This window comes from Gopherus flavomarginatus, chromosome 3 (genome assembly GCF_025201925.1).
Source record: "Gopherus flavomarginatus isolate rGopFla2 chromosome 3, rGopFla2.mat.asm, whole genome shotgun sequence".
In the NCBI taxonomy this organism is placed as follows: Eukaryota; Metazoa; Chordata; order Testudines; family Testudinidae; genus Gopherus; species Gopherus flavomarginatus.
The window spans coordinates 62758528-62774301 of NC_066619.1; the positions used below are offsets into that span (position 1 = coordinate 62758528).

Sequence of the window (15774 nt, forward strand, 5' to 3'; positions counted from 1 at the left end):
GCAGTTGAGCTGTAGGCAAGTCTACAGCTTGTGACATGAAGGGGTAAATTGTAACTTTGGCCTTTGGGTTGATGAATTTGGGGTCAACGAAGGATTGGTGGATAGCTGACACTTGTGCCCCCGTGTCTCTCCACGCAGTAACCTTCTTTCCGCCCACTCTCAAATTTTCCCTTCGCTCCAAGGGTATTTGAGAGGCATCTGGGCCTGGGGATCTTTGGTGTGATGGTGGTGTAATGAATTGCACTCGCATGGTGTTCTTTGGACAGTTGGCCTTGATATGTCCCAGTTCATTACACTTAAAGCATCTTCCATCTGATGGGTCACTGGGCCGAGGTGAGTTACTGGAGACTGGTGAGGTGGAAGGGTAGGGTGTCTGTGGCTTTACTTGGGTGGTATGTGGGGTCTTTGGCTGTCCTCGGTTGTAGGGTTTATGGTCTATGTGCCCCCTGGGGTAATCGTTCCCCTTGACAGTAGCTTTCTTGCTTTCTGCCAGTTCCATCCATTTGGCTCCAATCTCCCCCGCCTCAGCGATATCTTTGGGATTTCCATCTTGTATGTACCGTGTGATGTCTTCAGGAACACCATCCAAGAACTGCTCCATTTGTATGAGGAGGTGCAGTTCTTCCAAGGTTTGAACGTTGTTTCCTGTTATCCAGGCCTCATAGTTTTTTGCAATGTAGTAGGCGTGTTTGGGAAATGACACCTCTGGTTTCCACTTTTGGGTTCTGAAGCGCCGACGGGCATGATCTGGGGTTATCCCCATTCTGTATCTGGCCTTGGTTTGAAAAAGTTTATAGTCATTCATTTGCTGCTTAGGCATTTCAGCTGCCACCTCTGCTAAAGGTCCGCTGAGCTGTGACCTCAATTCTACCATGTACTGGTCTTCGGGGATGTTGTACCCAAGACAGGCTCTTTCAAAATTTTCCAAGAAGGCCTCGGTGTCATCACCTGCCTTGTAGGTGGGAAATTTCCTGTGCTGTGGAGCAATAATTGGCGCCGGGTTGTTAGGGTTGGCTGGCACATGCAGCCCAGCTTTTGCCAACTCCAGTTCATGTTTTCTCTGTTTTTCCTTCTCTTCATTCTCTTTTTGTTGTTTTTCCATTTCTTTTTGGTGCTTTTCCATTTCTCGGCGGTGGGCCAACTCTTCTTCTGCTTGTTTCCTTCGGTAGGCCACCTCTTCTTCTTCTAGTTTTCTTTTGTGTGCTGCCTCTTGGGCTGCCTGTTCTCTTTGGAAGGCTGCCAGTTTGATGCTTTCTTCCTTTTCTTTCATCTCCATCTGTCGCCTGTGTTCAGCTTCTTTGAATTGCACTTCGGCCTCAATTTTTGCCTTAGAAGTCATGATTCCTGTTTTCTTGTGTTGGGGTGCCCTCCGGTGTTTATCTTCTGAACTGCAGGCTCTCTGTTGCCTCCTGAAGTCTGCCTAGCAACAATGCTTTTTTCCCTTTCTCTCTCTAGCTAATGTTCAATGAAAGGAAACCAGAAAAACCACTTTATTTGCATGCCTATAGTGCTGGTACTTGCCTCCTAATGGGAGGGCTATTGTGTGACAAAAGACCCTTAACAGTCTCTTAATGGCTTCTCGCTTAACATGCAAGCCACAAACTGCCAGAGAGAGCAGAAAAAAAAAATTCTCTTTGGTTCCCTTTTAAAACCAAACTGTTTCTCTCTGCTAAAAAGCCCTTAGCAGAGAAAAGAAAAATATAATATTCCTACTGGCTTCTGGATTCTGTCTATATCCCACCACTGCTACACCATGTCATAACCTTAGTCCCAGATTTGGACCTTAGCGTCCAAAATATGGGGGTTAGCATGAAAACCTCCAAGCTTAGTTACCAGCTTGGACCTGGTACCTGCTGCCACCACCCAAAAAATTAGAGTGTTTTGGAGCACTCTGGTCCCTCTGAAAAACCTTCCCTGGGGACCCCAAGACCCAAATCCCTTGAGTCTCACAACAAAGGGAACTATCTAATATACTTAGGTCAGCCTAGGCTGGAGGTAAGTTTATGAATAGATGACATGAAGTATATGAACGAGGCATAGTACAAGTGTTCCTGCTGACTTGGCAAGGATGGACAGCGGATGTCCACTTTCCTGGCTACTGGCATGGAGCAAATCAGCAGCTGGCTGTAAGGGTAGGACTACATAAGAGGCAAAATGTAACAGGAATTTATATAATGGGAAACTCTGTTGAGGACTTAACCACGGGAACAGGATGAAGCTGAATAGTGACATGTGTTCTTGGTTGGTACCATAGTGGAGTTAGGATGAGGCTACCCTTCTATAAGAGAGGAGCATGCACTTAATATCCAGTGGGAGCGAGAACTGATATGCTAGTGTTTTATAATATGCAGATTTCCTTTATATGCATGTAGAATGCCATTTCAAACCTGGATAGAGAAGTGATCCTTCACTGAGAGCGGTATCTCTGTTAGTGTTGGTGTGGACTTCTGCATGGTTATACCAAGCTTAACATTTCTAGCACTCAGTCTCATTCTCTATTGCTCGCCAGTTTATGATTAGTCAGACACAGGTAAGCAAATCAGTCTTCTTCTGTGAAAGCAAATTTTCCTTTATTGTATTTTTTCTTTATCTCCCAGGTATTTTTGGCATATCCCACTCACATACGTCACCAGCAGCTCCAACACTGTTCACAGACACATATTAAAAACTAAAACAGGTAATGAAGTCTGATCATTTGTTTTGTAATCAATAAATTGATTGCCTTAACTGTATAACAGGTTGACCTTTACTAATCAATTAAAAGAAATTTATTTCCTAAACAAAATTAATTTTAAGGATACGTGTTGGGGGTTGACCCTCTTGGGATCCCTGTTTGTTCCTTTCGTTATATTACTTCCCCTTCCTGCTTTGCCATGCCCTTGCTGCTAGCTGAGGAACACAAGCTGCAGCTCCTGATAGTGAATCTCTAGTCCTCTCCTAGAAACTATAGTGGGCAGACCTGTATGTTACTCTAAAGATTAATATATACGGTTGAAGGGGGAGAGGGAACATGCTGGAGTTTCTGCTAACATTCTCAATAAAACATACAGATGACTTTAAGAACTGAATTTAATTAGAATAATAGATTATTAGGGTTGGAAGGGACCTCAAGAGATCATCTAGTCCAACCCCCTGCTCAAAGCATGACCAATCCCCAAATGGCCCCCTCAAGGATTGAACTCACAACCCTGGGTTTAGTTTCTTCTAAATAACACACACAATATTAATTTATATTATCACGGCCAAAATTGGGAAATGATTCCAGGTAGGGACAAATAAAAAAAGATTGAGAGAGCATTTAGTGCTTGGGAAAAGTCCTGTACTGGCCTCTGGCCAGCTACTGTGCAAGGTACCCTGACTTGGAGGGATTATGTTACTTTAGTTTGTTCCCAAGTCTATTCGGTCACTGGTCTCTTTGCTGAGAAATGGACAGAGAACACCAGCCAATTTCACATAAGCCATTAGAGAGCTACAAGATGGCAACAGCTGTTGATCTAACAGGATTTGATCCAGCAATGTAGAAGAGAGGAAAAAGGACCTATCTCCCATTACCAATCCCATAAATCCCACTGGGTTCTCAACCTGTTGAAATATTCTCAATCTAAACTATTTGTCTACATGGCGTGCTAGTCCACACTGACGGGGTATACATTCTAGTGTGCACTAGAGAGGTTGTCATAAACAGATAGTCAAGGGTTAATGTCTCTTTTACCTCTAAAGGGTTAAGAAGCTCAGTAAACCTGGCTGACACCTGACCAGAGGACCAATAGGGGGACAAGATACTTTCAAATCTTGGTGGAGGGAAGTCTTTGTTTGAGCTCTTTGTTTTGGGTGTTGTTCACTCTTGGGACTAAGAGGGACCAGATGTACATCCAGGCTCTTCAAATCTTTCTGAATCAGTCTTTCATGTGTCAAAATTGTAAGTAATAGCCAAGCAAGGCGGATTAGTCTTATGTTTGTTTTCTCCAACTTGTGAATATTTCTTTTTGCTGGAAGGATTTTTACCTCTGTTTGCTGTAACTTTGAATCTAAGACTAGAGGGGGTTTCCTCTGGGCTATATGAATCTGAGTACCCTGTAAAGTATTTTCCATCCTGATTTTACAGAGATGATTTTTCCTTTTCTTTCTTTAATTAAAAGTTTTCTTTCTAAGAATCTGATTGATTTTTCTTGTTTTAAGATCCAAGGGGATTGGGTCTGGACTCCCCAGGGATTGGGAAAGGAGGGTGGATGGTTAATTCCTCCTTGTTTTAAGATCCAAGGAGTTTAAATCTGTGTTCACCAGGGAATTGGTGAAGCCTCCCAAGGCAACCCAGGGAGGGGAAAGTCTGCGGGGCGGACAGGGAGTGTGCCTGACACTGAATTTCTGGCTGGTGGCAGCGTTACCAGATCTAAGCTAGAAATTAAGCTTAGAAGTATTCATGCAGGTCCCCACATTTGTACTCTAAAGTTCAAAGTGGGGAAAGAAACCTTGACAGAAATGCACTAAAAGTTCCCTAATGTTTGAAAATGGACTACACTAATGTGCACTAGTGAACTGTTAGTGCAAGCCAACAGGTCCACTCAGGCCAGCTGATGCACGACAAGCCAGTGCATACAAGAGTTTACACCCCTCTGGTATGGACTAATGCACTGTGTAGAGAAGCACCCAAAATAAAACTCTCTGGTATAAGGACTTCAGGTTAGCAAATAACTTTCTAATTCCATTTTCAGGTGTCTTCTCGGTAAATCTCATAGTTCCCCAGGTGACACCACTGACAGGTGTAATATTTGCCTATGTTTTGATTTTAATTTTTCATATGCAGTAAAAAAAAAATTTCCATGTAAATCTCTCCCATTCAGACACACTAGAACTGGAGGGAGAGGTCGCCTGGGTGAAATTCAATGTGGACATGAATGGCTATTACATTGTGCACTATGAAGAGAATGGGTGGGACAACATCATTGAAGTGTTGGATCAGAACCACACCCTTTTCAGCCACAAGGACCGAGTGAACTTGATCCACAATGCATTTCAACTGGTCAGGTAACAAACCTTTCCTATTTTAATCTGATGAAAAAAATACCAATTTTTAATGGGGAAGAAGCAAAAATCTGTGTGCCAAAACAAAAAAATAAACTGTACCCACTATGGTGCATGCATTTACTGCTGTATCGTGAAAATTGGATGAATGCATATTCAGACATTCACACAGGTATCTAATTAACCACTATGAAAATGCCCTTGACAGTATTTTCAGGCCCAGTCAGAGTCACTTTTTTGTTAGCATGAGGGTAACCTCCTGTTGAAAACTGGACCATCAGAGTGAGAGCCAGGCACATTCAAACGTAATTTTTAGTACCGCTCCGTGTGATGTGGGTCCAGAAGCTAAAGACACAGAACTCATTTCCTGAACATAGCGCTGACTCTCCTACAGGAGGATTGCGTTCAGCAGCAAAATATTTAGTTAATAGTGAGAGAGACTGTGCAAGGGCAGTAAACATTTCCCTGCTTCCCTAGGTCAAGCATAACCCTGAAGCTGATGCTCCTTGAACAAAACAGACCCCCTCATAGGTCCGTAGAGTCCAGCTATAGAGAGGCTGAGGAAAAACTGTTTGGCTTTCACTTCATCACCTTTCTCTTAATTTCATTGAAGGCAATTACCAGCATGTGGGGATGGTTTGGGCTCATTGCTCTTTCCCATAAAGATAGGCCACCTCTTTCTTTTTAATTTTCTTAGAAGACTTTACTTGGGAAAGATCAAATAATGCATTCCTCCTGAAAACTATATTATGGACAGCCGTTTTCTGTCTTTGAAAAAGAATTTAAGAGAAAGGTTAGCTGTCAGTTTCATGCACTATTTTAATTGCACATGCCTGCTTGAATCATTTCCAAGGAGGACGTCCAATAAAGAGGTTTGAGAGAGCTGGGTAAGGCACCCCTCATTTCCCTAAGTTTGGACACGGCTCACAGAACTCACGGATTATTGTGGTGTTGAGCCACTGGGGCAGCAGGGTTAGAGTGATGGATAAATGGTGCAAGTGTCTCCAGCCAGCCTGTGAGGTGGCACTTGTTACGTCCACGGAGGAGGGTCACTTCCACTTCAAGTTAGCAGAGACCATAAATCTTTTACTTTTGAGTTGGAATGCTGCCTTGTACAAAGAGACCTACATAATCGAGAAATTCAGATGAGCACATATGCAGAACTCAAATATTTTCTAATTGTTTTCTTATGTCCTTCCCCCCCCATCAATCTTGCTGTAGCCACCTGTTGTCTCTTGTCTAATACCAGATTCTAAGCTTTTCTAGGGGCAGGGACCATCTTTTTGTTCTATGTTTGTGCAGCACCTAACACAATGGGGTTCTGATCCATGTCTGGGGCTCCTAGTTGCTACAGTGTTACAAATAATAAGTAATGATCCTAGGCAAAGGGAAACTACCAATATCATCTTTATATTATGCTGTTTTGCCCCAATGAGATTTCATCCAGGCCTTCTCTGTCCTTTTTGTACTGAGTGAGATGCTAACTCCTACACAAGAGATTCATGTCCCCAGCTTTCTTTTTAGTAGTGGCCACTGTTGTCTGCCTCTTCCCCCACAGTGTGTAGGGAAGAGTGGCCACCTTTTCAAAAAATGCACTCTAAGGTCCTGGTCCTGTAATGAGAGTGGTGCAGGAGCAGGGGTCCATCCCTGCAGAGCTCATTGCAAGATCAGGGCTTAAGTTTGTGCTCTCAAATACCTGCCTTTTAGTGAGCTCCTGTGGGAGTTCCACACAGAAACTGGAGAGTTACCTCTGCAACTATCTGCTTTGTGGGCCCAATTCTGGGCTTTTGCACCTCAGATAGTGGGTGAAGATTGAGAGGCTCCTTTGGCAAGTCACTCCTACAGTAGCATCTAACTAATAGCACAATAGAGACATTGTGATTGGGGGTATAATCTGGTGGATAAGGCTCTGGACAGGGATGTAGGAGAGCCAGGTTCAATTCCTGGCCCTGCCACAGATTTCCTGTGTGCCTTTGGGCAGGTCACTTACGCTACCCTGTTCCTCATCTGCATAATGGTGATTGGCACGGTGTTTTATGAGGATGAAATCTGTTTGTGACCGGGAGGTGCTCAGATACTAGAGTGATGAGGCCCATATATGTACCTAGAGACAAGATAATGGTCAAATACAATACTATACATGCTCTTGTTGCTTCTTGCTCCAATAGCTTCTTTCAAAAGTGCAGGACTCTATCGCCTTTTAGACAAGAAAAGAAAATAGAATTAATAAAACGTCTAAAGTAAAGATACGATCTAATATGTGTAGAACTAAGAACACTGTTCTAAAATAAGCATTAAATCTTGAAACACATAGCTAGAGATAGGATATGCATCACCTGAAGTCATAGCAGAGAAGTGGTCCTTTTTGTTCTGCCATTTAAATGGGCAAAGCAGAGTTTGCAAAAGTTTATGCACATGACATCTTTTCCAAAGTGCATGAAGACTGTGCAGAATTATACTTGGAGCAGAGTCACAAGAGCTCACATAATGGTCCTTTTCTCAGGCTTAATTATTTGGAAAGTTCTTTCTAAGGTCGTACCAACTAACCCAGTCTGCTTTGGTACATTGTGGAAGAAAGCCTGACACACTTGGTCACAGAGTTTTTTTAGCCATTAATTCTGATATTTTGGCAGAAGCCATGAACATTAGTGAATCTAACAGTCAGTGAGTACTTCACACACTACAGGTACAGTCTTCAGAAGTCATGCTCAAACCCTACTATAGTGTCTACTCCAAAATGCTGCCTTGACTGAGTTCTTTGTAACTGTTCGCTCTCTCCTGTTCTTTGAGCACCTCCGGGCAGGTAGTTTAAAGATGATCAGAGAAGACTATTTGCCCTCTAGAATGCTAGGTAGAGTAGTGGGGCCACAGCATGTGAAGAGAGAGTGCAAGGCTTTGACAGAGGAAAGTGGCGAACCATGACGATGGATGGGTTGTTGTTCTTGACTCCACGGAGGATCCCCAGGATAACTTTGGTTGTTATGTGGAGAATTTTAAGGAATTGTGGATAACGTATAAAAGAGTATCTGCTTAACATATGTAGGGCTCACCAATGATCTGATCTCCTGTTGTGGTTTATCTGAACCAAATAACTGAAGATGACATTTCACACACTCTCTTGAGTAGCCCACATGGATTCTATATCAAAAGACAGGATGTATGGCACATAGCAAACGACAGAGAACTGAAAACTAGTTCAGGCAGTTGTGCCTGCTATCCATGAGACCAGTTTAATCAAAATGTCTATTTCTGTATTGTCTTTTACTCCGAGCACTTCAGTCAGTCATCCATTCATCCTCTGAACACCCTGTGAGAGAGGCAAGTTTTATTGTTATGTTTGTAGAGCTCCAAAAATAAGAGAAAAATGACTCTGGTCCCAAAAGTCTTACAGTAATTATCCTCATATATACAAAACTCACACACAAACTTGGATTAAGTGATTTGCCTAAGGTAACATAGTTAGTGCATCATTCAATGTCCATTGAAGTTAAGGACTTCCACTGACCTAAGTGAGCAGTGGATTGGGTCCTTAGTCAGCAGCAGAATTGAGTATATGGCCCAGCACACCTGGTTTACAATCCTTAGTTATTTTGACAGGGCAAAGTGAGGCAGAGACAAAGTGCTGAGAAGTACAAAACTATAAAAAGTGCACGTTTTGAGCTTGTGTATATTTTTTTTCTTCAGTGCAGGAAGGTTATCGCTGGACACAGCCCTTGATCTGACACGATATCTCCGACGTGAATCCAATAATGTAGTACTTCTGCAAGGCCTGGGCTACCTGGAAATGTTCTACCACATGATGGAGAGAAGAAATATTTCTGATGTCACAGAAAACCTAAAGGTCCATTTTTAATTTGAAATAAAAATTGTAATTAAATTTTATTTGTAAGGAATTGGGGGACACGGAACGAATGCTCAGTTAATATTCAGAAAAGTGTCCTCTTGAGAGAAAAAGAGAAGGAAAAAATCCTCAAATTCCCAAAGGATTCTATTTATAAGCTAGCCAAGCTCTAAACACCACATTCCACTCTTGTCTTTCTGCACATTATCAACTCATGCACTAACGGCCCGTGGCTGTGGTTTCTGCTGCTCCACTGTGAACTGGCCTTACTCATGTTGTTGGAGTTACCCCATGAGTCTGCTGCTGCAGAGTGAGTAGCATGGTGTCAGGGCTTGCATTTCAGTGGCACTGGGGCCGCCTGGCTAATAAGCGCAGGAAAGCTCTTGTTGCTTTCCTCTCCCTCCTTTAGCCCTCGCCTATGTTAAGTCAATATAGACTGTAAGATCCTTGGGGCCAATACATAAATAATCTCTGTCCTTTGTGTGGGAGGGAGACTCTGCATAAAGACCCATTTAAAAACCTGATTTTTGCCACCTATGTCGTGTTAAGCAGAACTGCACTTATCAGATGTTTTTGAATGTGATCACAGCTAGCTCAGCTGCGGATGCCTTGTGGACGTGCTTTGTTACAAAGAACTCGGCACAAAACAGTGTTTGGGAGTAGATACCATAGCAGATTTGCGTATGACTTCTGAACACTGGAGCTGCAATGAGTGGAGTACAGCTGGGTAACTGTTGAAAAGCAGATTTATATACAGGTACACAGCACTACATAGATTGTGGCACTTGGACCTAACTGTGATCTGTTCTCTCTGCAGAGGTACATCCTGCAGCATTTTAAGCTGGTGATTGACAGGCAAACATGGAGCGATGAGGGCTCAGTCTCTGACAGAATACTTCGTTCTGATCTCCTCAGGCTTGCGTGTGAGCTACAATATCCTCCTTGTATCCAGAAGGCAAATGAGCTTTTCAGCAAGTGGATGGGATCTGGTGGGATGTTAAAGTAAATGGCTTTCCTGCTTTCTAACATTCCTTTTCACTTAGGCATCCTGTACTGGGGTTGAGTTTGCTTTTCTAGCAAAAGTTTTACAGGAAAGTTGAAATAGGAAACTTTTTGTAATCTAGAATGAGGAAAAAAATGTACTGAATAATCTTTTTTCCTCTAGTAGAGGGGTCTCAAACATGTGGCACATGGGCTGCATGCATCCCACGGAGTTATTTCCTGCAGCCCGCCATAGGCGCTGACTCCACTGGCAGCCAAGTTTCCCCTCACCTCCCGCCTTCCTCCCCCGATTGCTCTGCATCCCTGCTCCTCTGCCCACCTCCCAGCACTTCCCACCGCCAAATAGTTGTTTGGCGGCTCTTAGGACTTTCCAGGAGGAAGGGGGGAGGAGTGGGGATGCTGCATGCTCAGGGGAGGAGGTGGAGAAGAGACTGGGCCGAGGTGGGGATTTGGGGAAGGGGTTGGAATAGGGGCAGGAAGGGGGGCAGAGTTGGGGCAGGGACTTTGGGGAAGGGCTTGAAATGGGGGTGGGGAAGGGGTGGAAGAGGCAGGCCTCATGGAAGGAGTGGAGTGGGGGCAAGGCCGGGAGCAGGGAGGGGGCTTTTGTATGAAAAGGTTTCAGTGATGTGGCCCTTGGGCCAATGTACTAGTCGTCATGTGGCCCTCGTGGTGATTTGAGTTTGAGACCCCTGCTCTAGTATGAGTGTGTGAGACTTACCAATATAGTACCAACAAATAAGTTAGTTAGTATTAATTACTTTTCAGCTGCTTGCTCCTTTCTACTGACTTAGCTCACTGTGTTTTCTCTCCTGCTTTTTCAGTGCAATCTGGGCCTCGGGATTATTTGTTTGTCCTGATTTGAAAGAGCCACATATCCATATAGCTAAAAGAAAATCTAAGTTTAGGGCTTGGCTGTAACTCTTCAGGTCAGTCCTGCACTGGTGGAAGGGCAGAGGTGCACCACATTAGTAACTGTAGGAGGCACTGTGTCTGAGGCACAGTGCTTGCTGGAGCTCCAGAGAAGGGGTCCACTGCAGTACCCTTAATAAGAGTGCACTGTACAAAGTTTAGCCTTCCTAGTTCCCTTGGACACAGCAGAGGGCCATGACCCCAACCCCTTCTTACTCACTTTGGAAAACAAAGTTCTGGCAGTGGCACTAGTCTCATGCATTCAGAAGTTTGAATGAGTGCAAGGTCTACCATTGTTCCCAACTCCTGCATCGAGTTGCAGGAGAAAGGCTCATCATGCATTCTTCCTATCCCCTCTTGCACCTGGGGCTGAGTACGATCTTTTTCTTACCATGCTTGACTTTACTGCACTAGATGGGACAAAAAAATTCCACAGGCATTGTACCATGGTAAATATAACTACCAAATCTAACTCACCAGGTACTATACAGCCCCCCAACACCACAGTAGGTGAGCACCATACACTATAAGAAGTTGTAAATGTGAATTTTTCGATTCATAAGGATATCCACTGTCACTTGCTTTATTGCTGGATATTAAAAATGGGTAAGCCATAGGGGACATATTAGACTGGAGTAACCTAAAGAGGTTATACAAAATATACACATCTACCACCAGTAGTCTTCTGTTCCCATCTTAATCCAGTTAAAGGTATCATTTAGTGCTTGTCTTTCCTTTCCTATCCTATTCAGCTAAACACAGAAATAACACACTTTTTACAGTTGTGGTTTATTCTGCTGGTGGATATGCTAGAAATACCACACAAAATTGTCATGAAATTTTCCAGCCCAGGCAGAAAATTACTTCCACAGCCCTGGTCTCCACAACGATGACTGGTGATCTTGAAAAAAGTCATTTGACCCTCCTTCTCTTTCCCTTTCTTTGTTTGATGCCACAGCCTTCCAGCAGATGTTCTGAAGACAGTCTACTCAGTTGGAGCACAGAAAATAGCAGGGTGGAATTATCTACTGAAGCAGTATAGCCTCTCGATGTCAGGTGCAGAAAAGAACAAAATTCTCTATGCTTTGACAACCAGCAAGGACTGTGAAAAACTGACAAAGTAAGAATTGTCTTTGCTCAATTATTAAATACAAAACAATACCAAGGTCCTTCACCAACATGCTATGGAATCGTGAGAATCTCAGCAGCAGTGGGAAACACATTGAAAATGTGGAACTGTATTTTTTTTTTATTTACTTCATCACTTTCCTAAATAATTATTGATGAGATGCTACCCTAAGGGATCTTGGCCTGATGTTGATGAAAGGCCATTAGGAAGAAGCTCTTGAGATACTATGCATACAGTGTACACAACAAAGAAATTCAAATCCTTTGAAGTGTATTTCTGTTCTGAAAAGTGACCATGTAAGAATTGTTCTCAGTATTTCCTGTTTATATTCAGTCAGGTCTGAGTACATAGTGACTAAAACAAGTGTTTGTTAGCATTCCAGAGCCCATACTGCTCCAGCAGAGTGAGCTGGATTCTATTCTGGCTTGCATATCATCAACAAAATTACAGAATGCAGATTGTTTAGTGTGGATGAATAGCCAGAAAGACTCCACCAGGATTTTCAGATACCACTCTGGGTTTGCAGGGTTGGCAATTCAAATATATCATTTTATTTTGTTAATTGAGAAGATTTGAGCTGGACGTTATTGAGCAACCAACAGTCCTCTTACTAAATAGAAGAACCTCATTTTATGTGATGATTAGGGCCCCTACCATGTTAGGTTTTATACCGAAGCCCCTATTGAAATCAATTACCTGCAAGTCAATGGTACAGTTATTCCTATAATGTGAAAAAGTTGTAGTAGCACCACTGAGTTAACTTGAAAATTGATATTTAAAACACTGAACTATCATCCTGAACATTATTTTCCATACTATTTTATATTTAGTCCCTATGTTTGAATATCAAAAGGAAATGTGCATTAAGTAGTGGTCTAGCAGTACCTCCTAGAAGCTGAGTAGAAACAAGCTGAAGCTAACTGATCTGTTTTAATTTGTACAGGTTAATTGAGCTGGGCATGGAAGGTGAGGTTATCAAAACTCAGGATCTAGCAGCTCTTCTCCATGCTGTTGCCAGAAATCCAGAGGGACAGGGGCTTGCTTGGAATTTTGTCAGAAAAAACTGGAACAAACTTCTGAAAAAGTTGGTATTTGGTTATCTACTTTAGCCACATTGGTGGCAAATCCTGACAAGTAAGAGTGTAAAGAGGGATAAGTTATTCCACTAGAGAAGACACTTACCTTATTTTTTTATATAACGTACCTTTATGGAAGGGAGCCCCAAAAGCATTAGCTTCTACCACTAGATCTAAAGAAGAAACCCTGAAGGTCCCGGGGACAATTTAATGAGCACAGGAGTGGTTGTCTTTCTTCATTAGAGAGGAAGCAGGTGCCCTGCGCTTCAAGATGGGGTACAGGATCCATGCTTGCACGGTGCTGCTAGAAACTGACAAGAAACAAGCTGAAACTGACTAGTCTATTTTTATTGTCCCTCTGGGAGAAATGGAGAGAAGTTCAAACAACAGAAAGACTGAAAAGCAAATTAGACAGTAGAAAATGCTTTCAGTTTGATAGCCTAAAGTGGCTATAAATCCATATCGCTAAGGATATATGTTTATAAAATATTTTTTAATTTGATAGTGTAACTTCATAAGAACAAAGATGCTGCCATACTGGGTCAGATCAGGTCCATCTTGCCTAGTGTCCTGTCTCTGATAGCGGCCCATACCAGAGCTTCATTAAGAACATAGAGAACAGGGCTGTTATAGAGTCAGCCACCCCTGTCTTCCACTCCTGATTTCTGTTAGTCAGAGGTTTCAGGTTGCCTCTGAGCAACGGGTTAACGTCTCTGATAATTTTGGCTAATAGCTATCGATGGACCTATCCTCCATGAACCTATCCGGTTCTTTAACTAAAAAATATTCACATACTAGAAAGAGACTAGTTAAAAAATTCGGTACTGATACAAGGTGCAGTTCAGATATTGGTACAGTGTATTGTTTATATTACTGTATAGTTTTTCTTTCTTGTTTACAGATTTGAATTAGCCTCTTTTTCTATAAGAACTATTATTGTTGGCACTACATCTCACTTTTCCTCCAAAGACAAGCTAGAAGAGGTTTGTGACTTTCTATTAATACTTATTGGTAATTTATAGTCTCATATTTCTTAAGCTAACAAATAAAAATGCTTAGCTGCCCAGAACAGCCCTCATGAGAAAATGCTCTTTCACTGTCACAATGATGAAAAGGAAAGTTATGTTAAAGTTGAAAATCCATTTAATAGCTTGACAAAAATGCTAGCAGTCATTCCAAAGTAACTTATCGATGAGACTTGCATATATTATGTGTGTTACATTTTAGTGTCCAGAAAAAGTGTTCGATCTCTTGTTGTACTATACACATTTCTTTGCTGTGCATACTGGAAGAGATTTATTCTTTGGCTGTTCATGTAATTGCCAGTATTGTAGTCTATATATTTTGGTTCCACGTGGGGAAAAAACATGTTCAGCTCATTGCATAACCACATATATGATTAAGGAGCCAATGCTTGAGGTTGCTGTATAGGCATGAGGGAGGCATTGCATGCTCCTTGCTACAAAGACTATCTTAAAAAACAGCAGCAACAACAATAAATGGATGATGGTCGGGTGTTGGGGGAGAAAGGAGGAAGGATATAACATCCAATCCATGGCCTCAATTCTACAAGAAGGACCATCTGAGTTCCCCGTGCCCAAGCAAAGCCCTGCCGAAGTCATGGGGCCCTGTGTGATTGAAGGAAAGGTATCAAGTGGTGAATGGTCAACATATTTCAGTTCATTTTTAATAGACATATATATTGGTTTTATTTTTAGTATTAACAATTAATTTTTATTCTTTGGAGAGTCCTTGGCTGAAGGTGGGAGAGGATTTGTGGGAGAGCATAGTGCATGTCACCTGAGTTTTGAAGGAGCCACCATCAGGATGATTAATTCCAGCAGGTGTTCAAATGCAGCCAGAAATTAACCCGACATTTCTCAAAAAAAATAACCCCCAAGGCATTAATGATTATCCTGTCTTCTAGGTGAAACACTTCTTTAGGTCTCTGGAGGACCAAGGATCACAGCTAAAAATCACTGAAGTTGTGCTGGAAACCATAACAAAAAATATTAGATGGCTGAAGAGGAAACTCAATACTTTAAGGAACTGGCTGCTAAATAATCTTTAATGCACACTGCAAAGCAGAGAGGATTTCAGTTTGATTAACGGTTCCCTTTCACTCCCCACTGTGGTGATACATATTTGGGGAGTTTGCCATCCATCGCACAGTATAGATATGTTGACAACCTCAAATATGTACAGAACGTTTTTTACTGATCCAGTACTGGCTAAGGAAAGAGGATCTATTGTGAAGTCTGTGAACTGTTTCAGTAATCTGTCTCAATGTAATGCTGTACATACCCATCTAATGATAGGTACATGGGTACAAAGATGGAGTACAGAATTTTTCCATGCCTTTTTTTCTTACTGTTTGTTGGAATTATTATTTGGGTTTTTTATGATTTCTGGCCACAGGCGACATGAATAACCCACTTACTAATAGTTTCTCTCTTGTTAGGTTTAGGTTGAATTATTTAATCAGAAAGAGTGAGGAATTTAGAACAAACAAGACACTTCCTCCAGACAGAGAGGCAGCATAGTCTAGTGGCTAATATGCGAACAGGAGCTGCTAACAGGGAGTTTTGCAAGGGAGTTCTCCAGGTGAAGGAGGAGCACAGACAGCATCTGTGGGGTAAGTGACTGTCTGCAGTGTTTGGGTTTGTGTGTGTGTTTGGGGGTTACTTGCTGTGTGCTGAGCTTGTGTTTGTCAGTCTGTTTGGTTTGTTTGTTTGAAGGACCGTGTGCTGTAGCTGGCAGTTGGAGGTGGAGCTACTAGGAAGGTTTGAAAGCTA

General features: G+C 42.3%; 1 protein-coding gene across 1 annotated transcript in view; it reads left to right on the plus strand.

The window, feature by feature from the left end:
• The window catches only part of LOC127047607 (endoplasmic reticulum aminopeptidase 2-like), a 39829-nt gene extending 24296 nt beyond the window's left edge, over window positions 1-15533 (plus strand). The window contains exons 12-19 of the mRNA XM_050946066.1: window positions 2598-2677; window positions 4842-5025; window positions 8707-8863; window positions 9681-9865; window positions 11733-11894; window positions 12847-12987; window positions 13881-13962; window positions 14907-15533. Of these exons, the coding sequence (XP_050802023.1) occupies window positions 2598-2677; window positions 4842-5025; window positions 8707-8863; window positions 9681-9865; window positions 11733-11894; window positions 12847-12987; window positions 13881-13962; window positions 14907-15050 (1135 nt within the window). The 3' untranslated portion in view covers window positions 15051-15533. The remainder of the gene's footprint in view (window positions 1-2597; window positions 2678-4841; window positions 5026-8706; window positions 8864-9680; window positions 9866-11732; window positions 11895-12846; window positions 12988-13880; window positions 13963-14906) is intronic.
• The last annotated feature ends 241 nt before the right edge of the window (window positions 15534-15774 follow it).